At 40.4% G+C, this 24,241-nt stretch overlaps 2 protein-coding genes across 4 annotated transcripts; one reads left to right on the forward strand and one right to left on the reverse strand.

Annotated features, from left to right (window-relative positions):
• The first annotated feature begins 1,412 nt into the window (after window positions 1-1,412).
• rrbp1a (ribosome binding protein 1a) lies at window positions 1,413-14,827 on the forward strand. Of its 3 annotated transcripts, none has more exons than XM_058651906.1 (27): window positions 1,413-1,638; window positions 3,631-4,828; window positions 5,657-5,811; window positions 5,895-6,017; window positions 6,528-6,680; window positions 6,860-6,978; window positions 7,363-7,516; window positions 8,386-8,524; window positions 8,631-8,812; window positions 8,898-8,932; window positions 9,026-9,101; window positions 9,231-9,268; window positions 9,358-9,439; window positions 9,526-9,566; window positions 10,549-10,600; window positions 10,702-10,791; window positions 10,880-10,966; window positions 11,056-11,145; window positions 11,294-11,386; window positions 11,518-11,568; window positions 11,678-11,758; window positions 12,087-12,170; window positions 12,420-12,497; window positions 13,113-13,196; window positions 13,287-13,385; window positions 14,054-14,197; window positions 14,300-14,827. In XM_058651906.1, the coding sequence occupies exons 2-27, from the start codon at window positions 3,652-3,654 to the stop codon at window positions 14,336-14,338; spliced, it is 3,546 nt and encodes a 1,181-aa protein (XP_058507889.1). In that variant the 5' UTR covers window positions 1,413-1,638; window positions 3,631-3,651; the 3' UTR covers window positions 14,339-14,827. The 3 variants fall into 3 exon arrangements, with proteins under 3 accessions (XP_058507889.1, XP_058507890.1, XP_058507891.1); XM_058651907.1 differs by having other exon boundaries at window positions 9,529-9,566; XM_058651908.1 differs by lacking the exon at window positions 12,420-12,497.
• A 2,861-nt stretch (window positions 14,828-17,688) lies between these two features.
• On the reverse strand, window positions 17,689-20,134 carry cfl1l (cofilin 1 (non-muscle), like). Its single transcript, XM_058651835.1, has 4 exons — window positions 20,027-20,134; window positions 18,743-19,029; window positions 18,310-18,386; window positions 17,689-18,220 (listed from the first exon to the last, which is right to left on the reverse strand). The coding sequence occupies exons 1-4, from the start codon at window positions 20,027-20,029 to the stop codon at window positions 18,087-18,089; spliced, it is 501 nt and encodes a 166-aa protein (XP_058507818.1). The 5' UTR covers window positions 20,030-20,134; the 3' UTR covers window positions 17,689-18,086.
• Between the last annotated feature and the right edge of the window lie 4,107 nt (window positions 20,135-24,241).

Here is a 24,241-nt window from a genome sequence, read left to right on the forward strand (position 1 = left end):
ACAAGACCAATGGGCCACAAATGCACAGAGCAATAATCCATTGTCATTGCAGAGAAGCTCCATTTCAGTGCTGTGATGAAGATCATTTCTTGGAGGTCTGTTGCCCTGTAAAGCTTTTTATGTGAAAGAATGTGTGTAGTATTGATAAAACACACGGAACAATATTTTAATTTAGAAGAGGATGCCAGTCATTGTATATATACAGGACATGATTGACTTCTTCACTTATAGATAAGTTACTGAAGTTCAGAGGTGGATAATAATGAATGAATGAATGAATGAATGTTTTGATGGACAGAACATACCAGAAGGGTTTCCACCCACCCTTATCTTTCCCAAGCATGTTGGGGAATTGTGATGGCCTTTACATGCAAGAAACCATGTCAGTCTTCTTTGTTTTCATGGTAAGCGCCTGCTTCACAATGCAAAACGTAAATTATGGCTAGTTTGCAAGGCCTTTGCCCAAAGTGCATATAAAATACTAGTCCCAAAACAAATTTTAGAGCATTTTTGAAAGTATAGTTAATAAACGTATGGGTATTATATTCAATTTGATGATGTCAAGACGCCTTAGGTCTTTTGGGGCAAATAAACACGTTAATGTAAACACAGTAATGTATCGTATTAAGAACAACAAAAGTAGGGACAACAAAATAATTAATACAACATGTGTGACCATAAGGGGCCACATGGCCAGTATAGTGGTTATATATTGTACATGTTCTCCCCGTGTGTGTGGGTTTTCTTGAGTTCTCCAGTTTCCTTCCACAGTCCAAGATTTGGGCATTAGGCAAATTGGACACTCTAAATTGACCATGGTTGTTTGTCTCTATGTGGTCCTGCAATGGACTGGTGGACTGTACCCCATGTATCGCCGTATGTCAGCTTAGATTGGCCCCCAGCGACCCTCGTGTGGAGGATAAAGTGGTAGAAGATGCATGGATGGTGTGACCATAAGCTGTTGTGGTGAAAGTGAGCAGAGAAGAAAGGAGAGATGAGAGTCACAAAAAGCTGCTTCTTACTGCTCCCCTGCTGCTGATGTTGACTAAAAGTCATTCACAAACACAAAACAACATTTAATTCTTGATGTGTTCTGTCGATACTCGCTGATACTTTAACTTTGACAGTGTAGTTAAAACACTGTGGTTAAAAACAACGACATTTATTTAGCGAAAGGATGTCAAATGTAATTTGGCTGACTTTAAAAGTATCTCCTCTTTGCTTCACTCGAGTATGTGTTCTTTCCCCCCCTAACAGACCACCTTTGTTTGACTGAAAACTCAGACTCATATGTTTTTGGGTCCAAGTAAAAGACTACAACTCCCACCGCGCTCACTTTCCGGCTTGAGTGTACACTCCAGCCAATCAGAGGCCTTGTCGATCCGCGGTAGCTATGTGGGGCACGGGGCCAATACGTCTGGCCAGCTCGAAGTGCCACGACTTCACAGCAGACCACGGATTCTCCAGCGGAGTGAGGGGGAGGGAGACCAGTGGAAAAAAGAGGCAACTTTAGCTGAATAGCTGGACAGAATAGGTGTAGCTTTGTGCAGAAGTCACTTCATCCGCCGCGCGAAGCTTTACACTAGCCCTCTCTTCATTCCCTGTGCGGCAAACAGACGCAGCTACATCACCGGCGAGGTAAATGCTGGGTATCTGGGAATGTTCTTTTTATTCATTAAACGTCAGCTAGCCTGGAAAGCTAACTCCTGTTGAGCACAACTATAGGGGGGGTTAAAAAAAACAGTCTGTTAAAGTTATCTGACATTGTTGTAGATGGTTTTTTTTTCCTCACTAGCTCTTTGCTTTGCTGTAGCTGTTAAAAGTGCAATTGTTGTTACGTAACGCGACACTTTATAGCAGTATGTGCACGTCGGTCGCCAAGTTCATTGATTCATAGTGTTAGCTTCAATGCTAGTCTGCAAGTAATTCAAACAGTTTTACATGAAATGAGTTGGAGAAATGCACAGTCTTGTTTTATAGCATGTTTGTGAGGATAACGGTGAACGGCGTCCCTGATGTCTCATAAGTCGCCACGGTCTGTTTTAGCTTCTGTTCTCGGTTCTAATAAGACAATTGATACTGGAATGACATTTAATAAACTAAATTTGAAGTTTTGCGCATGTATTAAAGTGTGGAATCAAGAATGGGCGTGGTTCATATTTTCTATTCTTACATATGTGTCCAACACTAAGACTGTTGAAACGTAGGTTTCAGACACTGAAGGGGAAAAACTACAGTACGCATACATTTAACTTTATTGGATTAGCACTGTTCATATCTCAAATTCTGATGACGATCATCATTTTTTTATTGCACCCAATTGCCACTGGATTAAAGCCAGATGTACTGAAGAGAAATGTGGTTGAGGAGTTTTACTATAGTAGGTTTTGTCTTGTAGTCGTGTCACATGAACCCTGAGAGTCAGCCTAATTTACTTTGCACATGAGGATGTCTTTTCTCTTACAGTCTGAGTTAAGTCTGAGTGGAGTGTCACATCTCAGATCAGGAGGCCTAACCAACTCTTCCCCTTTTTCACTTGGAGCTTTCAGACCCTGCAGTTAACAGGGACTCTGGACTCTGCTCTGAAATAGTCCAGCAGTTGAACACATCATCACAATGTTCCCTTCCCTTTGCATTTGAGTCATGTCTGATTGAATCCATAAACTAGGATTTCTTTAACAAAAAAATAAAAATAAATAAAAAATGTAACCCCAGCAGACAACTTCCCCCCCCTACAGGCTCTACAAACAAATTCTAGTTTATGACAGGATGAGATTTTTAGGACCTTAAAGGGGGAATTGAAAGAATGACTTGCAGAGCTGGAAATAACCTCAAATGCATATCCTGTTTGATGCTGATATGTCGTTGATTTATCTTCACTAGGTTTCACGCGTGCAATAAAATCTTTTACACATCCAAGAAATTATAGCTCTGATCATTTTATGATTTGTTGTCAAATGTGAGTCACTTTTGTGGAATAGTTGCTTCATCGATTTGCTCACTGACCTTTTTTCCACTGTTCTTTGTTTAATATTTATTGAATATATTCAAGATATTTATTTAATATCTATTCTTTACTCTTTGTAGCAAAGAGAATAGGCAATATGAAAAGTGTTGGTACACCTCTCAATGTGTAATGTAACTATAATAATGCAGCCTTATGACCATAGTTACGTAGAGCCAATGTATTCTACTGTGTTCTGTGCTATTTATTTTTCTAATCGGGAAGTTAATTAATTAATTAATTAATAAATACTGTACTATACTACAAAATATATACACTTTTGTTGGATTTCAAAAAATCGAAAGTGATTTTAGAGCTGCGTCATCATATGTTTAACCATTGATGAGAGGCCTTATGGGGGGGGCTTTGCTCAGTTTGCTGATAAGATGTGCAAGTCTACATTATGCATTCAGCCTCAAGGCAAAGGTTTATGGAGATAACTGAGACACCTAGAGGCCACAAAAGGTAAATGCTTTGGCAGTGCAGCACTCGCCACAAATCAGTTGCTCTTACTATAGCAGCTGTCAGATTTTTTCTCAAGGCACAGATAATTGTTTTTTGGCATATAATGTATTACCATTTGTACTTTCAGTTTGTATTGACTGTTTTCCCAATCTTTTTTTTAGGATAACTAGAAAACTTGTACAATGGATATCTATGACCCCCAGACCCTTGGTATAATGGTATTTGGTGGATTCATGGTAATCTCGGCTGTCGGGATTGCTCTTGTCTCCTCCTTCTCCATGAAAGAGACCTCTTATGAGGAGGCCCTGGCAAAGCAACGGAGAGAGTTAGGTAAGATACAATCTGGCCGCAATGACAAAAAGAAGAAGGACAAAATATCTGAGAAGAAAAGCCGTGGAAAGAAGAAAGATGACAAACCCAATGGAAAAATCCCAGAGCAGGAAAAAACTGAAGAGGCCTCTGACACTGATGCGGTCATTGAACCTGTCTCTGCCCCAGTTGTTGCTGCTGCCCCTGCCCCTGCTCCTGCCCCTACCCCTGCCCCTGCTGTTGAGGTCAAGCCAGTTGCAGCCCTTCAGCCAGCAGATAACCAGGACAAGATTGCTGCCAAACCAAGCCCCGCTGCTGAGCCCTCACCTGCACCGTCCCCAAAAGATAAAAAGAAGAAAAAAGTGGCAAAGGTTGAACCAGGTTCATCCCAGCCAGCTGTAATTATGTCTGCCCCAGCATTAGTTAAGTCCTCTGCTGTCTCTTCATCAACCCAAGCCCCCGTTTCTGTCCCAGCAAAAGGAAATGCCCCAGCCAAAGCTGTTCCTGCATCATCTAAGTCTGCTCCAACGGTTAAATCAGCCCCTGCACCCGTAAAGGCTGCAGCAGCCCCAACTAAATCTGCTCCTCCAGCTAAATCTACCCCTGCTGCTCCTGCATCAACCAAATCTGCTGCTGCTCCTGCATCATCCAAGTCTGCTGCTGCTCCTGCATCAACCAAATCTGCTGCTGCTCCTGCATCAACCAAATCTGCCGCTGCTGCTCCTGCATCAACCAAATCTGCCGCTGCTGCTCCTGCATCAACCAAATCTGCCGCTGCTGCTCCTCCCGCATCAGCCAAATCTGCCGCTGCTGCTCCTCCCGCATCAGCCAAGCAAGCCTCTGCCGCAGCCAAATCTGCCCCTACATCAGCAAAGGCTGTAACAGCCCCAGCCAAGTCCTCATCGGCTCCATGCAAGACAGTTCTGGAGACTGTCACCAAAGATGTCCCGGTGATGGCAGTGCCTCCAGTGGGGTCCCAGAAAGCCCCTGTTGTTACTGCAAAAGCTCAGGAACCCAAGAAGAAGTCCTCTAAGAAGAAGAGTGAGCCTGGTAAGCAGATGTTATTGGACTATCTTCTTACGACTTTGCAGTTATTACTGTACACGTTTAAAGTGTTTTATTTATTTATATATGACACTTTTATGTTGGAAACCCACATATAACATCAACATAGGTATGGAGTAGTTTACATAGGTCACCTCTTTAAGATTCTAGTCAGTTATGTGCATAACCAAGACTGAAGGGTGCGGCTCTCAGTTGATATTTTGCAGTGTTGTTGACAACCCTATCGAAACTGATAAGCCCTTTTCAACCATGTATTGTTTGTTTGATGCACAATACTGAGCCACAATAGTTTGTTGATAGTTACATCAAGTGTCATTGTTAAAAATATCTCTCTCCCTTGAAGTAAAAGGAAATGACGAGAATTGCCATGGAAGGCAGCAATGCCCTTGTCAGCTCTGATAAACATCTATTTGTTTACCGGTGGAAAGTCGTGCCAATAACGATGGTGGATACTCTGTGGCGCTCTGCTCTGGAGGGCATAGAGCAGGCCAGCTTGTCTGAACAAAGCTGCCCTGTTTTGTTAGCTGACAAAGGGTCTTAGTGCCCTGACAATGGGTTGGGTGGTTTGTGGGGTGAGGGTGGTGGTGGAGTTCTCCCTTGCCTGAGACTTGGCTCTGCCTAGTGTTGCCACAGCGCCCCATCATTTTTTGCCATCCTGGAAAATGGCATGGTTGCTGTGCCTCGTCTCTGGGACAGCAACGTCGCTCTCTTCCTGGATTTTTCAGATTATTTGTGGCAGTTAGATTAGCTTTGAAATCATCCATCTTTTTCGCTTTGAAGGATGAGATGCACTGAAATGATTTGTCTCTTCAGTGACAGCAGTGGATTCGGCTGACCCTCCACTGTACCTGCCCTACAAGGCCCTGGTTTCCACTATCAGTAGCATGGTGTTCAGTGAGCGGGAGGCGCATCGGCTCATCGAGATCCTGTCTGAGAAAGCTGGCATCGTTCAGGACACCTGGCACACGGTATGAGAAATTGCTCATTAGCCGGAGAGCAAAGGCACTTATCGTTTGGTGCTTACTGTCTTTCTGTGTGCATTTGTTTTCAGGCCACTCAGAAAGGAGACCCAGTTGCAGTCCTGAAAAAACAGCTGGAGGAGAGGGAGAAGCAACTGGCAGCGGAACAAGAGGACGCTTCAGCAGCAAAGAACCGCCTGAGAGAACTCACCAAGGTAAGTTGTCGTAGATGGAGACAAACTCATGCCACAGCATAAAAACCATGGTGTTAAAATAAACTATGTTGTTCCCTAAAATAAATAGATGAAATCTTAGTTGAGCACAAATGAATAATGACATCTGGACTTCTGTCCTCTGAATGTCATGATATCCCACTCTTTACATAAGATGTTACATATCTCCTGTAATATCTTTTTCAGCCTGTAGATGGCAGTAGATGAAAAGATACAATGCTTACCACCATAGCGGTGTATTTTTCAGGCTTGTGTATACAATGTAAACTTTAACGTTGGTGTCCAGGAATGTGATCAATATTCTTAAAACAAATTTAACCCATTCAATTATTGTGATGTCATTTTGTCCTGAACTGTACGTGTGAAAATGTGTGAAAAACGTCTGACAATAGTTATAGAGATAAGTCACTCAGTGAAATAGTGGCTCTTTGGATGCATACAAAGTGCGGTGAGTCTGAAACTGCTCTCTGCCCGTGCTGTCTGTTTTTTCAGGACCTGTCTGCTGAAAAGTCCAAGGTGACCAGTGTCGAGACCAGGCTGAGTTCCCAGCTGAGTAAGAGGGAGCAGGAGATGATAGCACTTAAAGCTCGCATGCAAGCCAGTTATCAGGACCATGTTGGCCAGACACAGAGGCTCAATGCAAAGGTTAGTTCTATTAAGTTTTCCTTAGTTGCAGTTCAGATTAATACGGTCAACCAGATACATTTTTATCTCTTGTAAAATGTATAATTGTGTAGAACAATTGAATACATAGCAGCAATCCAATGTGCAAATATTTTCAGTTTATTAAAAAAAAAAGAAACATTTAATGATTTCTCTTCCAGGTCCTTAGTCTGCAGGACCAGTTGGAAAAAGGCCCAAATGCCCAGCTTGTCCGACTACAGCAGGAGAACTCCATTCTCCGCGATGCCCTCAACCAAGCCACTAGTCAGGCTGAGAGCAAGTGAGTCATTCTCTGCAACAGTAGGCTTGTTTCCATGAAAATGTATTGTAAATGTTTACCGACTAATGAAAAATTAGGTTCAAATAAGTATTTCTCATCCACTGCTGTTGGTTCACTAATTCTGGTTCCATTGATCTTAATCAAGCTTACATTTTGTTAATTTGCCATCTTTTCCATTTCCCTTAATTTCCCTTCAGGTTCTATCATGCCCAAATTAGAAACTAATAACTCTTCATATTGATAATATTGTCACGAGTGAAAGAACAGGTTATAAATTGTGTAGGTAGGTATGTTATACCAGAGGGTTGACTTATATGTTAGTCAGATGTTTTCCTCACTCTCTCTGTCTCTCTTCTTTTTTCTTTTCTTTTTTTCTGCCTTCAGACAAAATGCAGATTTGGCCAAGCTGCGTCAGGAATGTGCAAAGTTAACTAAGGAAGTTGAAGAGAAGACAGAAAGTCTGCTCGCTGCTGAGCACATCAGGAAAGGACTGGAGACCAAGGTCTTCACAGCCGAGAAGCAACTGTCCCTGCTGCAGGTTGGCCTGGCCTGTGGGAATACCACATTATCTCTTAATTTATTAAACACCATCACGTTTTCACATGGGGGTGGAAAAAAACAAAACATGCTCTTTTTTCATTTTTTATGGGCTTTCATGTTTGAGCTGCCTTTAGTTATAGCCTCCGTGAAATCCAAGACTAGGTATTTCCCACCTTTTCCCCCAAACTCCTCTCATGTTAAAGTACGTTTAAATACCTTGTAATCACAGAGCTCAGGGCTTGGCTAGAATGCAGCCATACAATAATGAGGCTGCAGGGAAAAGGCTTCACAGCAACAGCTGGAATGTGTGCATGTCCGAGCATCTCTCCTCTCCTTTCCTGCCTTCTGTAACTGGCTGTAAAAAAATGAAACCTAAAAAAACAGGAAAAGTCTAATTCCATTGAAACCACTGATTTAAAGATCTCCAGTACGTTCCTGCCTCACATCATCAGTCCCCCCATATTTTTTATTAGACCACATAGTTGAATTGATTGCTGTTTAGTTTGTAGTTTGTAGATTTATCGGTTATTTGGAGAAACCCACTCGGCATTTCCTGACAGTTGAACCGTCTCTTGTGGCAGTTTAAGGGTTTGAAACGCACTATGCAAAAATGCTCTCATGTTCAAAGCACTTTCTTGGAGAAATTAAACATTTCCTTAAAAGTCCAAAGAAATGACCAGACATTTTAAAACCTATATTTTCTGGATGTCAATAACTATACAAATGCAAATATGTGAAAGTTTGATATTTTTTAAGATTCTTACCAACCTGGCCCACATGCACTGGTACTGCCTGGCTTCATGTCGACTTATATAGTGTGTCCTATAACACAGTCTGGTGTTTGACACACTCTTATTGTCTTGTCAGGCCAGCCACGCAGAGAGTGAGCAGGCGTCACAGAGGAGGTTGGAGGAGGTGAGCGAAGAGCTGAGAACAACACAAAGTAGAAATAGCAGCCTGCAGGTCACCTTGGACAAGGCCCACCAGGACAGCAGCACACTTTCAGGTCAGTTTCTAGGGAAACCAGGTCTTTTAACAATAGACCTAACCAGGCTTAGCTTCATAGTTTAAGTTACAAACTTGTATGTCTTTTTTTTTTTCTTCCTCTGCAGAAATTCAAGTGCGTGCTGAGAATTTGGAGGCTGACATCAAGGAGCGTTCTGCTCAGGTAGATGCCCTCACTGCCCAGGTGGAGGAAGCAAAGGCAGAGAAAGGCCAGCTTATACAGCAGTTAGCCTCCATCACCTCACTTTTGGAGGCCAGTCAAAACAAATCCCTAGAGGAGGCCAATCAGGTAGGACACACTCTGTTTGATGTATCTGTAATGGCTAGTCAGCTGAGCCGCCCCTAAAGGATTTTTGCTGTTCTTAATTCCGCAGGTAAATCCTGCAGAACTGGAACAGCTAAAGCTCAGGTAAGGGTTTGGTCATCCTTTCATCAGTGTCAACATTTAGATCCATTTAGATTTTTTTTTATTGACTTATTGAACACTGTGCCCCCTCCGCAGCCTTCAGGAGAGAGAGAGCCAGCTGAGCACACTTCACGAGGAACTGAAGCAACTGCAGATAAAACAGGAAGCTGCCGTAAGTGTTGCAGGTTCAATCCCTTTCTTAACAGTGTCACTTCTGAGATTTCTTAAGAAGGGATTTATTTATACAAAGATGTGGAAAGTGTTACAGTGTTAACGCTAATCACTAATTATCTTCTCACAGGAGAACACTATAGCTGAACTGGAGCAAAGAAACAAGAGGTATGTCGCTTTTCACTGTCTACGCACCAATCTCTCCATCCGTCCGTCCGTCCACCAACTCAGTCAATACAAACTGTGTGTCCCTTTAGTGAGGATGCCAGTCTTATCACATCACTTCAAGAGGAACTTACCAACCTCAAAGAAGAGATGGTACAATTAAAGAACACCCGGGTAAGTGCACCTCTCACTGAGCTATACTCTGAGAGTCGACTTGTAGACGTTCAACTGCAGAACATTAAATGTCCTGTCTGTTTCAGCAGTCGGATGACTCTGCAGAACTCGCTCGGCTACAGAACAGGTAAATAAATGTGCCATATGAACAGATCTGTGTAACATATGGTGTTGAACATATGGCACTATTCAGTTTGGTACAGCACAGTGCGGTTCAGAATGGTAAAGCCCTGGGTCAGGCTTGTGTTTCGACTGAAATGTAGTGTGACGTTGTAGCGGCGCGGCAACAAACGAAGGGCGATGTTGAAAGCGTCACAACAGACAAAAATGGAGGACATCCAGCAGCTCTTCCTTTCCTGCTCGACTTATGGCTGTTTGTCTCAGCAACTCGCCAAGCTTTGTATTTTCTTGTTTTTCACTCGCCCAATAGGCTTACTGTCTAATCCAGGCATGTCCAAAGTCTGGCTCGCGGGCCAATCACGGCCCTCGATCAGATTTTGTTCAGCCCACCGCTTCGGTTTGATAGTGCATTATTTATGGCCAGAGACTTGGACAGAAAATGGGTCTCAATCACTTGTCACCTTGTTAGCTCTGCTGGTAAGGAGTTGCACTTTGAAACCAGAGTCCTGAGTTTGAAATCCACCCGTGACAGACAGACAGACAGACAGATGCATTCATCATCTTTTATTTTATGTTATCTGACTCCAGATGTGAAAGAACTTGTGCGTCGCTTAGATTTAGTTACGTTGGCGTTTTTTTGTGACAACTAAAATTAAAATATTATAAAACCGTGCATTTGTATGTAACTTTAACCTTTAAAAAAAGGTCTGAAGGGACCATTAGCCCCTGCAAATATTCACATTGTCAAATCTGGCCCTCGTTGGACACCCCTGGTCCAACCATAATGTTTCATTTTATTCTGGAGAACCCCAGGGGAAGGATGCCAAAGAATGGAACGGTTAGGGCTGGTTATTTTGGTAATTTTCCAAATGGAAACTCAAAAAAAACATACCGTACTGTACCAACATGAACTGTTCCAGTCATTTGGAAACACTGCATTATTGTTTGTTCTCTTATTTACACTTTTCTTTGTTTGTTTTTATGACTAGTCTGACAGAGAAGGATGTCCTTGTCTCATCACTTCAAGAGCAGCTGAGCGAGGTGAGCAAGACAATGACGACTGATGCAGGAAGTCTCGTAACGCACTTGTGCTTTAATCAGTTTGCTCTTAACCACCCTCATGTCGTCCATTGTTTGAGCAGAACACTACAGCACAGCTGACAGCTTTTCAAACTGAAACCAAAGAAAGTCTCCGGACACTCTTTCCACAGATACCCTTAGAGACAGAGCTGGTAAGAAAAGTGTCCAATTGCTAAAAGGTCTGTTATTGAGATGATTTCATTCATGTATTTATTTACCCCTGCTTTGCTCTTCACCTAGTCCAACTGGTTACAAGTATTTACACAAAAAGCCCAGGAGGCTCTCACCGTGCAAAGCCAGGAGTCTCAGTCCAGCCCAGCTTTGCCTGTAAGCCATCTTTTTTCTTTTTTTTTTTACAGTTACAATTTAGGGTTTTAAATTTCCCCAGGCAGAATTTTTAATTTTCTTAATTTCAGGAATTGCTTGAGAAGCTGAAGGAGGCTGAAGCGAGTTATGGGTCCCTGCAGGCTGAGTGTGAACAGTATCGGACAGTCCTGGCTGAGACGGTGAGTGACTGAGGTCCTGATGTTGATGTAAAGTCATATAAAACAAATCTTTCCTCCATTTGGTTGCTCAATGTGTGTTGTGTGTTTGTATGGGTTTCCATAAATGTGGGTAAAATGCACGGTATAACTTTCCGATCCTCTATTTTAGGAAGGAATGCTGAAAGATCTGCAGAAGAGTGTGGAAGAGGAAGAGCTGGTATGGAAGTCCAAGATGGCTACCTCAGAGGAACAGCTGAGTGTGGTCAGTGAATATAAATCACCATCTCTTTGACATGCCTTTTCACCATGTGTGTGTCTCCCTAGTATTATTATTGTTATTAATAATAACAATAATGATAAAACTTACGGGTTGTTTCTTTCACACAACACCAGGCTTTGGAGAAAATAAGCAAGCTGGAGGCAGAAAACCAAAGTGTAGAAAAGGTGGGACGTTTTTTTTTTTTTCACATAGCAATATCCAAATTTAAATGGCCCCACTTGGGATATGATGACTGTTAAAATGTTTTTTTTTCTTTTCCTGTTCTCTGTGCAGTTGAAGGAGCAGATGATGCTTCTGGAAGCTCAGCTGGAGAAGCAGGTGGAAAGCTATGGAACATTAGAGGAGATAAATCAGGTACAAGGACTAATAAAATTACCTGAGTTTAACTTTTTTTTTTTGTTAAATTTTATGTACAAGTTCACATAAGGTTCTCTCCTTTATGTTGGTATTAATTCCTGAAAATAGTTCAACATTACAATTAGTAAATGTTTTTTATTCATTGTATTTTGTCTTTTATTGTTGGTTACTTGGTGTTTTACAGCATAGATACCCCGATTCAGATGTTTTGTTTAAATAAACATTGTTTACAAATAGGTGTTGAAAGGTTTTAACCTTGTGTGTTGCATTTAGAAAACACATCTGTCTGACGTCACTTCTTTCATATACTCTGCTCTGTGTTCAGCTTCAGCTGCGGCTGTCAGAGTGTCAGAGCCAGTTGGATTTGGCCCAGAAGGAATCCCAGGCACAGCAGGAGGAGCTTGCACAGGTGACTTTACTGACTCAACCTTCTTTCCCATCATTCAGATGGCACTATTTATCCATTCAAGCACCAGTTAAACTGAGGCAAAATGGAGACGTTTTACTTGTGAGATGCTAAAGAATGAGAATTAAAATTAAAATCCCGCCATAACCTACACAACCAGCTTGGTATAAGGTGTCAGTGACATGCAACACAAAGGGGATTTATGAATGGAGGTTATGTAACCAGTGACAAAGCAACAACTTCCTGTTTCAGGTCAGAGAGCAACTGGGCAAGATCACGATGTTGGCTCAGCACGAACAGAATGGCCCAACTGAGGCTCAACCCAGTCAGGTCAGGGTGCAAAGGTCACAGGGCACCCTTCACTTGCTGCTAGAGAGTACTGGACAGTGACCAAGACAATGTTTCTAATATTTTATATTCAATTTGGCCTTCATTTTCATAGAAATTCATAGGTATGTTTTGTTTTTGCTTTTTAATTGACGCGTTACCAGCAACTCACTGCCAAACCCATGTCCTAAATCAAGGATGTGGCACCAACACTGAGTCACAGATAATGAAGAGCTGTATTTCCAGTCTGTCCAGTTCTCCCAAGACAGTGGCTGTTTGTGCTAACCCATTATTTGCATTGACTGTGTGGATGTAACTTTAACACGGCTTTTTCCCTCAACCCTTTTTACAGCATGCCCATCTCTTCACCCCCTTTTGATTCTGAATATGTGTTTGTAGGACTCTTAACTGTAACAGACTTTCCGTGTTTGTCTTGAGCCTTTCAGCTGAAGTGGTCTGAGAGGAAACTAACATGGCACACAGGTCGAGCAGCTTTGTGTCTGAATGTTTGTATTTGTGGTTGTGCAACGCTGCTGTGGAACAAGAATGTTTGCATAAATGCATCTAAGTGTTAATGGTTTGTCTCGGTATGTTTACTGTGTGCTCGTCACCCGTCAGGTCCTTGGTGAGTTGACTCAGACAACTGAGAAGCTGCACGGGGAGACGGCACAGAGACAGCAGCTGTCGGAGGAGTTGGAGCAGGTAGCAGGACACAGCACTGTTTTTGTTTTTCTATTTTTTTATTTCTTTTTTTAAATAAACTCTTACATCACTGTGTTGTCAAACTTCCAGGCCCAGAAAACTATCACAGAGTTTCAGGCTCAGCTGGATCTTTTGAGAGTTTCGGCTGAGTCACCACAAACTGACACGGAAGACATTGCTCAGCTCAAGGTGTGTTAACACAGAATTCCAACTTGACTAGTGTGATGAATGTACGTTTTGAAGTTTAATATTGCTTCAGTATGACATGTATTAAAAACCAAAATAGTCTTATCTCAGCTCATTCATTTATTATTGTCTTTTATTTTCTTTTTTCCACAATATCAGGTTCATTTATTTCAAGATCCCCCCCCCCCCCTTAAAATGTACTCTTCACTGTCACCATTTCATTATAGCGTCATCTGTTTCTTTATTCTGGATGAGTGGAGGGTTGGTTACATTACATGTCTCTGACGACAAGCTCGATGTAGCTCGTGTAGATTCATTCATTCATTCATTCAGTACCTACCTAAACAAAAACAACAAGCAGACGATGGTTGGATGAATTGCACAAACGCACACAGTTGTGAGGACACAAAATGCATTCCCTAATCCTAGCTAAGTCTAACCCTAACCCATCCCAGAGCCCTTTGAGGTCGTGAGGACCTGTAAAAATGTCTTACGAGCTCAAATTTGTCGTCACAGCCTATCAAAGACATGAGCATACACACACACGCCCTAGCTGCAGGTGAGGCAAAGTGTGTGCGAGTTGTACCCAAATTGTTTTGTTTGAATCCCAGGAGAGGAACTTTTCTGTTTGTGCTTTGAGATGAAGTTTTCTGCTTTGGTCACCGTCACAGGAGCGCCTGGAGAAGGAGAAGAAGCTGTCCAAAGACTTGGGCCAAGCAGCCACTAAGCTCCAGCAGCTTCTCAAAGCCACACAGGAGCAGCTGACCAAAGAGAGGGAGTCTGTGAGAACACTACAGGAGCACCTGGAAGGCAAGGTGAGACGGGACCAGGGCGCGCATTACACGTTTCTAAGATGCAGTTAATTAAGTATGCGTGTCTGTTTCGACACTAATCTCTGTCTCGTTTCTGTTTTCAAGGAAGATTATGTAGAGCTGAAGGAAGGAACGTCTGTCTGACAGAAGTTTATCGCGGACACGACACAAATACGCCAAATATGCCTTATACTTAACATAGTTATGCATTCCAAAGCAATTTCTTTCTTTTACTGTAGCCGATTGCATTTGTTGCAACTGTAGGTATAATGTTTGATAATATGAGCATTTCAATTGTAAGACTGTAGAAGGGAATCGCGCTGCAGTCTTTACTGAAACACATTCCACCAACAATTCTGGCTATGTCAGAAGTTATTTATCCCCCTGCCTTATATTCCAAACATTTCCCCATAGTTCAGTGTTAAAAGGGAAACCGATTGTGCGTCAAACGTGCATCAACCTGTGCAATTACTTTGTATGTCTTTTCTATGTGGTTGAGTGATGGGAACATTTTTTTTAATGGTTTAACGACGCAGTACCATCAGGGCCTGCTCTCCTCTGTAGCTGGTTTGCTAATATCACATTGAATTTGAATTGGTGTGAATGATAATAAACTACAGTGTCACGCTGTCATTTCTGCCTGCGAGCGTCTGTGTCTTGGTTGTTTGCAATCGCCGAGTGTGATTTACGGTGACATAGTTTCACATCCGGTGTGAATCAAACAGGAAATGGTGAAAGAAGGCGCACTGCATCAACCTCCAGAGGAATCACAGTGAACACACTTGGTTTGTGTTGTGATGACAACACGGTGACGGGGTGTATTCCTATGCAGCAGAGTCCGTACAGTATGTTGACAGCTAAAATAAGGTAGTGTGTTATATGGTGGTGGGGGGGGTGTACGGGTAGTGGACACACTCAGATTTAATGAACACGGTCTGTAGAAATGTCACGGTGCTAGTGGAGAGCACCTGTGCAAATGGATTCCAGACAGACGACAACCTGAAGGATTTTGTCCTAATAAAAAAAAAAAGTAATGTTAGTGACGTCTTAGACTTAAACTGCTAGGTTGGCTTTGTCTGACAGTAAAAATCCACCTGCATCCCTAAACATACCAGTACAACTATTAAGGATGACATTATCATATTATTATAAATAAAAAGTGTAACAATATCCATTACATCATTTACTTTGGGTTAAATACCTAACTTGGACGTAACTTTATTCAACCTTTTCATAAAAACAACAAACCATTTCATAAGTACATATCAAAAAGAGCTAATTTGTACAAACATTTCTTGGAAAAACTATATTATGCCGTGTTTCCCTAACATTGTGTGTCATTTAAGAGATAAATACTTGATAATAAATTAGTGTACAAGTCATTTTTACCTATTTTCACATTGTGTATGTATATACCTATGGTTTTAAAATGGTGGTACTTAACAAATTTTCATTAGTAATCTTCTGGTAAATTTTGCGTGCTGGTAAATGTTGTCTTTTATTTCTTCACACTACCTCCATGATATTCACATTTAGACTCTGGAGTCTAGTCCATGGCTGTCGGTGTTTCCTCGGACGATTTCTTAGAATCTTTGTCAAGCTGAAGATTCAAACCAATCGGGTGCTTTCCGGAAGCAAATGGTAAAATATCTATATTATATACTTCACATTGAGTATGAATGGCCTCTGTTACCAAGCTTTCAATGAGTCAAAGTTGTACTGTGTGTGCGATGTGCAAGCATGTGTTTTGCACAGCAGCCATTTATGACAGAAGGTAAAGTGATATCAATAATATTAATTGGGGTTCCATTTATTTAGATCTAAGAAAAGAGCCAGGAATCTGTGGTTTGTTTTCCTGTATTTCCTGGTTGTCTGGTAAATCTAATTCAGTATTTATTTTTTTAGATGATCCCTGAACTCAGCTTTTTGACTTAAAACTGTTTTTTTTTTTTAATTATTCATTTAAAATGGACAGGCCTAGGTTTTCTGAATGGAGGTTAATGCAGTAGAAGATCATGTGAAGACCACCCCCAGCTATCTGATGGTTCCGTGAGTGCTATGCTTGATCTTGTCTTTGCAACAAGGGCCTTTCTGCATGGAGTTTCAGCTTTTGCCCTCCATCGGCCAGGATTGGCTCTAGTGACCCCTAGAACCTTCATGTGGAGGATAAAGTGGTAGACGATGGATGAATGAACTCAACATCAATGTGGTAATGTCAGTGATAAACTTGCAAAAACAATCTCGCGGCAGTTAAAGACCAACGTACCAGTACAATTGTTAAACGCTAAATTGGATTGAAACTTATATGGCTGTATATCAAACAGCCCATCTTGTTTTTTGTTTTTTTTTATTTTAAGACAAACTATACCATTATTTTTTCATAAAACAGAGTTAAGCCAGAAATATTAGAGACCATTGACTTAATACACTGCCTGGCCAAAAAAAAAGGGTCACATTGTTGGACCGCCTTTAGCTTTGATTACGGCACTCATTCACTGTGGCATTGTTTCCATAAGCTACTGCAATGTCCCAAGATTTATTTCCGTCCAGTGTTGCCTTCATTTTTCACCAAGATCTTGTATTGATGATGGGAGAGTCAGGCCACTGAGCAAAGCCTTCTCCAGCACATCCCAAAGATTCACAATGGGATTAAGGTCTGGACTCTGTCTCATGCTCCCTGTACCACTCTTGGGTCCACTCTCTCACAATTTGAACCTGATGAATCCTGGCATTGTCATCTTGGAATATGCCCATGTCATCAGGGAAGAAAAAAATGCATTGATGGAATACTCTGGTCATTCATTATATTCAGGTCGTCAGCTGACGTCATTCTTTGGGCACATAATGTTGCTGAACCTAGACCTGACCAACTGCAGCAACCCCTTATTTGCTTAGTTAAATCCAGGTGATGACTTTTTTTTGGCCAGGCTGTGTACGTTTCTTGCATACAACACCTTTAAAATCACACATAACTGGTTTGTGGAGCAAAAAAAATTCAATCTGACATTTTTTTGCAACAGTTTGCAAGTACATGTTTGTACATTTTGACCAATTTGAAAAAAAATGATGTCTGCCTACACATCAAGTGGATGTTAACAATTCCTTGATTATTAATGGACTACTAAATTAATCGTCAACTATTTAGATAAAGCTGATAAGCTTTTTTTCATTATTAAGACAATTGAAATGTGGATATTTAACAAAAATCATTAAAAGTGAATTATTTTGGTTTGTGCACAAAACGAGACATTTGAAAACAAAATCTTTGGGTTTGACAAAACCCTGAAAAATAAAAAATAAAAAATTGGCCATTTTATGGACCAAACGATTACTCGATTTTGAAAATAATCGTTAGTCGCAGCTTGGTTAACATCCGTTGGTGATCCCCCATCATCCAGTACTGGTCGACAGTCTGCTTCACGAGACACCGACTTATACTTGATCAGTGAGCCAAAGTCGGACTGAGGTAAGACAACATGGAACAAGCACACGACTGATTGCTGTAAATTTATTTGACAATACATGCATCGACTGCTCCATTTTGCATTTAAATCATCCATCGTTTGCCTTTGTAAATGTGTTCAGAGTAACAGTCAGAAAGGTTTTCAGGCCCAGCATTTTATTTATTTTTTTTAAACCTAGTGTTAGTACTTACAGACTCAACAGTCAACAGTCAATTTTAACAGATGCCTGAAGGACAACAGAATGTATGGGTGGACTCAAACAGTATGCATTTACATACAACTGATGAGAAATATAAATGTAGCTAATGTCAAGCGACATGGCACCAATATCTAAATATGTCAATCAGCCAAGCCAATAAGAATGGAGGGTTCAGTAGACCGAGGATGAATGAAGCTTGTGTCACAGGAATCTAATCCCATCCCAGTCTTTATTTCCCTTTTGCGCCACACTTCTTCAAAGGGTGGCCCTCGACCTTGATGACGTCTCTTCCTAAACGGTCTGCAAATTCCTCCTTGTCTCGCACATCTGAAATTTGCTGCATCTCGAACTTGTGTTTGACAGCTGTGGACGACATTAAGAGTTACCCAAAGAAAACTACCAGATTTGATCGAATAAAAAAAAAACAAAAAACAAAAATCAGGGAAGTTTACCTTTCATCACACCAGTGATGCTTTGTTTGGAGCTGGAGTATTGCATTTTGTCTGAGATCTTTGAATCGTCGGGAGTCCTGATATGAAGAGAAATAATTGTGGTTCTTAATTTTTTTTTAAAAACAGTCCTGCAACATCAGAATAAGATAAAGACTACAGTGGATAGAAAGGGTTAGTATGTGAAAGTAGAATTTAAGATTTGAACTTGAATTACAGAGATCTGTAACACATACATCAGTGGAATGTAGAGGAAAAAACAACCTAATAAAAAGATCTCTTGATTAATGGTGAGGCCATATTTGTGCCGAGTCACATCATGTTGACTAGGGTAGCATACTAATCTTATCTTGTCAAAGTCTGCTGGTTGAAAAATTATTTTGTGCTTTAGCTGCAATAAAAAAAAAAATAAATAAAAAAAAAAAAAAAAACCTACCACATGATAAAGACCAGGTCTTTTTTTTGCGTGTTCCTGGTTTCATATAGGCAGTCATACAGAAAGTAGCTGCATTTCTTCTCATCGAACAAACTTCCAAAGAACTTGTGTACATCCTCCTCGCCCTCAATCTCCTTTTGCTTGTAAACCTTCGTCACATCAATGTAACCGTTTGTGATATTAAATTGAACTATCCTCGGACGTTCGCTTGGATCGTCATCGGTTTTCGTTAACTGCATTGCATTGTAGACGGTTCCCACTTGGTCGGTGCATTTGACCCCAGATGTCTATTATGAGAAAACACAAAACATGCATACATGTGAGCATTGACGGGTGAGAAAAGGAAAAAAAATAAATAAATGCAAAGTCAGCGAACTAACAGTGTTTCCCACATACTAATGCTTTAATGCTGACCATTGGAGATACAACAAAAAGCTTCTGTAACCTGCATTTAATTCTACTCTTGCCACTGGAACATTAACTTTAAAAAAAAAAAAAATTGTGGCGTCTTAAAAAGGAAGATTTACTTCACTCAAAAACTAACAGAGACAAACAAATTTAGCACCGACATTTCTGTCAAATTAGATAGACATGTACGAATTACCAATTTGACCACAGGGAAGATTTAGGCCTTGGTTCATTTCAAGTATATTGTGCCTTGTACTTTGTGCTAGAGATATAAAGCAGAACTGAAAAAAGAAGAAACAGGAAGTTCTTTTAAAAGTAGAATTTGGTGCCTTTGCAAACACTTCAAAGTGTGCAAATATTGCACCATCTTCTTTGCAGTAACATGTCCACACGCTTGAGCTTCCCCATTCATTTTCAAGGCCTTGGCTATATCACATTCCAGTCATTGTGGAACAAGTTAGCACAGGAGAGACCGCCCCAAAGGATTCTCTCAGAACAAGTTTCAAGCACTAACAAAGCTCTCTCTCCATTTTGGAGACAAACCACACCTTAAACAAGCCCTTTCATAAACCAGTCTCTAAAGTCCCTCAGCAAACACCTTTTTTTTCCCCCCTCTCTCTCTCTCTCTCTCTCTCTCTCACACAATCAAAATATGATCTTGCAATACACATATATTGACAACCATGCTTCTCACAATTGACACCTTTCGCTTCCCCCCTTATTATTGCTAAATTGAGGAAATGCATTTCACCTGTAGATGCTTTCATTTCTCCAGAAATGCTTACAAAAAAAAACAAAACACAAATAACACAAAATCACACTGAAATAGCTTCGTGACACTGCAGGTCAATCCAGCCAAGCACATTTTGGACTCACCATTTTTGCTTCAGATACGTGAAGGAGCAGGCAGCAGACAACAAATGGAGCAGCAGTCACAATGCTGGAGGGTCATAAGGAAGGAGAGCAGAGCAGGTTGACTCACGGAGGAGGAGCCGTGGTAAATGAACACACCTCCACAAAACCCAGCCCCCACCCTCCCCTTCTCACAGGTGTGACAGTTTCAGCTGCAACCTCAGCACATTGTGAGTACTTAATTAGATTAAAATAACATTTACAATCTAGAGCCCCGAATCTCAATGTGCTTTGTTGTCTCTCCTCCCACCAAAAATAAACAACAACAACAAAAACAACAAGTCGTCTTTTCCCCTCTGCTGTAGTTCAGTAACTTTACAGGTAAAAAAAAAAAAACCAGGTGAGCCTGAGGCATTCATGGGTGGGAGCAGTACATGGCACCCTTATATGGAGAACAAACCTGTCCACATCTTCAGCTCATCTGCTTCTGGGAAGAAGTCAAGTGGCCTTATAAGGTAAAAGGTAAGATGAGTATACAGATTATGCCAAAAGGACATGTTTCATCTCCCCCGGATTCAGTTTAGTCAGAAGTTAAACAAATAAATAATAATAATTCCAGCCTCAAAACACAGATTAAAAAATGTGAAAAAAAGTGTGTGTGTATGTGTATATATATATATATATATAAGTATATATATATATGTATATATATATATATACACATATATATATATGTATATATATATATGTGTATATATATATATATATATAGCTGTCTTGCATTTGCCTGGAAAATTACAGTGGCTCAAAGACTGGATAGTAAAATGGCCAGATTGTCATCCAGGCAAATCAGAGAGTAGTGGAGAATTTGAACAGTATCATTTAACATTATAATTAATTAATTAATAAATAAATAAATAAATAAATAAATAAATAAATAAATAAATAAATAAGTACATTTAAAAAAAACCATCTCTCTGAAGTCCATAAGTGTAACTGCCGTTTTCCTCCCTTAATGTAAGTACATTTATGTGATTCCGTTTTCTACACATTCATTTATTGTCATTAAATGAATGTCAATTGTCATTTGATGTGTTTTTGGTTGTGTCTGTCCGCCTGTGAGGACTTTAACTGGAAGTTATTAATGAATTTCTCCACCTTCCTTCCAAGGAAAGACACAGTTTAAAGGTCCTCCCACAGATTCAGCATCACAGCGGACAGATCGAGGCCCGTCCCACATCCTGTTCAATGAAAGAGGGCTTTAGAATCAGCACATCACAGCTTTCGCTGACACAAAAGGGAACCCTGGAATTATAAAGTTACTTATAGCTTGGTTGGTTTTTCTGTTTTGTTAGTTTTTCCATAAGCAGGGAGGCTGTAGCTGCCAGCAGAGGCTTTTCAGAGGAGCCATGTGAGCCTTGCAGGGCAGGGAATGGTGACTGCATTCTGCTCACTTCTGTGTGAGTAATAAAAAACTGCATGTTGCTACAAGCACGCCACACACACTCACACACACAGCCACAACCAAGTCTGTGACGTCAAAGAAACTATGTGTAAACCTGTGAGAACTCTGACCTCTGCTGGTAAAGTACAGAAATGCCAAGTAACACTGAACACTGGTTAATGTTGGCACAAGTGTGCATGTGCAATAAAACATACACATACGTCAGCCCCCCCAAGTTCATAACTAAAACAACAAAGTCTACTTTCATACGTACTGCATGTTTTCAAAGACTGTCCTTAAATGGTTTGCGTACTCCTTCTTGCATCTTATTGTCTCTAAAGCTAAAGAGATGCTCATTGACTTTCAAAGGAATCCACCTGCTAACGTGTCAATGGTCATCAGTGGTACTTGACATTGGCATTGACTAGATTGACCTTGGCCATATTTTCCAACTCAAAGCCACTCAGAAGGCTAAGGTCCTGAGAGACCCTCAGGATTTATATATTAGATTTATATTCTATGCATTGCATATTCTATACATTCTATACATGTGCTTATTTGTGCATGTGTGTGCTGAGATTTTCCAATTAACCCATTAACCCTTGGTAAATTGCCCCTTCGTCTATCTTTTGTCAGTAGCATGCGTAGGCTAATGTTTGCACTATTTTTGTGTAATGGAATGCCTTGACATAAAATTTTAAAAAGTTAGTTTATAAATTATGTTTTTTAGACACTGTTATGATATATTCAATTTACATCTCATGGTGAGACTGCAGATTGTGACAAATGGAGGACACGCCTCCCTTTTCCGAGTGTGTCACTCACTACTTTTCATGCAGTTTAATGGAGTTTACCGTGTCTGAATAAATATGTTTACACCGTCAAGCTTTTAAAAACGGTTTGATCTTGGTTTTTGTGTTTGTGATACTAAGCTAAAATCAAACCAATTCAATCTGATTTTTAAAAAAATAAAATAAAAATCGGATTGACATATTGCACATTCTTATAACCTCCGTTTCTCCGTTTTAACATGTAAAAAATCAGCCTAAATGCTCTGTGTTCTGAGGGTTAAATATTGATGAGAGTATTTATTAGTGAATGTAATAATACATTTTTGTCATTATACAGTGAACTTGGCGACATGTCCGGGATGTTCAGCTGGGACGGACTCCAGTGACCTGCGACCTTCATGTGGAGGAGAGCGTGGCTGACGATGGATGGATGGATGATACAGTAAATCATCCTTTAACTTTCTTCTTGCATACTGATCATATTGAAGTATATTTAATGCTGTTATATTACATACATCATAATCCTTCTTTAACTTTGCTGAAGTCACTCATTGTTCTACGCGATATAAACCATGTGAAAGCTACTTTTCACTTCACTGTATTGACTCACATTTAAAAGCGAGATTGTTCTTTAGACCCGGTTTTGTTGAATAGTCGACTTTCACCTGTCCACATTACACACCACTCAGATTTGTGTCGGCCCGTTTAGAGTAACTCGACACTGAATAGCCTGCTGTGGCTAAAGTTTCCAGCCTGGCGGGAGGAACGGTTGGGTGTGGTCACTATAGGTCTCTATTACAAGCCTGACTCTCACATCCACAAATGGAGTTTTTACCATTTGCAACTTTTATCTAAGATCAATTTTTGTTTTAGCTTTGAATATTTCTGAACGTCTCATTCACGCTTTTATCGCGACCCAGCTTGATTACTGCAATAAACCTTATGTTGGCCTCAGCCGTGCCTCCACTGCAGTTAGTGCACATAAACAAGAGCGCACATCCCCTGTTGTTAGGACTGATTTTAAGATTTTATTAATCTAAGTATTAATAAAAGTATATTAATATATAGTATATAAGTATTTTATCGGTTTAGCACCAGAACAGTACAGAACCATTTGTTCCGGCAAGGTCCCTGAGGTCCAAGGATCAGCAGCTCTACAGCTGGGAACCAGTGTTGATCCAGTTACTTGGAAATAGTAATTAGTTACTGATTACTTCTCCAAGAAAGTAATCCAGTTACTTAACTGATTTCTTTACTTTTTAAAAACATGATGCACAACCCGAATACGCTACACGCTAATAGACCTTTCAGGCTAATTCTATTCTTTCTGCATATTCCATCGCATAAAAGTTTGATTAAAGGCAACAGTCTCTGACTTGAAGAAACTTGTTGAACATTTAAACCTATTTTCTGCACATTCCACCATATTTTAATAAAACAAAGTAAGTCTTTCTTAAACTTCCGTTAACTTATATTTCTGCAAATTCCAGCATATAAAATACTATTTTTTTGTGTTTATACTCCTTCATTTGACTGTATTCCAATGAAGTCTATTTTCACCTGTTCAGCAGGAGAGGGGCCGTCGACGATTTGCCCGGCGGAATTTGATGTGTGGTAGGCGCACAAATCACAGTTTAGTAACGCACCCTGCTTTCAGGAAAGTCAAAGTAATCTAATTACTGTCCCTTACTTTACTCATTACTTGGAAAAAAGTAATCAGATTACAGTAACGTGTTACTGTGCTGGGGACACACTACATCCCCAATGTTGCATTACTGCTGATTATTTCTCCTTCTCTATACTACAGAGGCAATTTCATATAATACAAATAATCACCAATTTAATTCTGAAGCTAATCCGATGCTGGATGCAGCTACATTATTCACTATACTGATATGAGCATGGTATCAATTTTATAATTCAACTCCCCAGTCGGCAAAAAAAATGACCAAAAATCAAACTAATAACTGTTAAGTTACTAGTTTGAGAGAACCACACAAACAG

The sequence above is a fragment of the Solea solea genome, chromosome 15 (assembly GCF_958295425.1).
Source record: "Solea solea chromosome 15, fSolSol10.1, whole genome shotgun sequence".
Classification (NCBI taxonomy): Eukaryota; Metazoa; Chordata; class Actinopteri; order Pleuronectiformes; family Soleidae; genus Solea; species Solea solea.

What these genes read in the sequence shown, in the direction of transcription:
- cfl1l (XM_058651835.1), bottom strand. An exon ending in GACCTGGTCTTTATCATGTG is followed by an intron (nt 18,387 to 18,742) that starts GTAGGTTTTTTT and finishes TCTTCATATCAG; the next exon opens with GACTCCCGACGATTCAAAGA. An exon ending in CATCACTGGTGTGATGAAAG is followed by an intron (nt 18,221 to 18,309) that starts GTAAACTTCCCT and finishes TGTCGTCCACAG; the next exon opens with CTGTCAAACACAAGTTCGAG.
- rrbp1a (XM_058651906.1), top strand. Translation starts at nt 3,652, where the DNA reads ATGGATATCTATGACCCCCAGACCCTTGGTATAATGGTATTTGGTGGA. An exon ending in TAAGAAGAAGAGTGAGCCTG is followed by an intron (nt 4,829 to 5,656) that starts GTAAGCAGATGT and finishes TTGTCTCTTCAG; the next exon opens with TGACAGCAGTGGATTCGGCT. An exon ending in CTGGAGCAAAGAAACAAGAG is followed by an intron (nt 9,269 to 9,357) that starts GTATGTCGCTTT and finishes GTGTCCCTTTAG; the next exon opens with TGAGGATGCCAGTCTTATCA.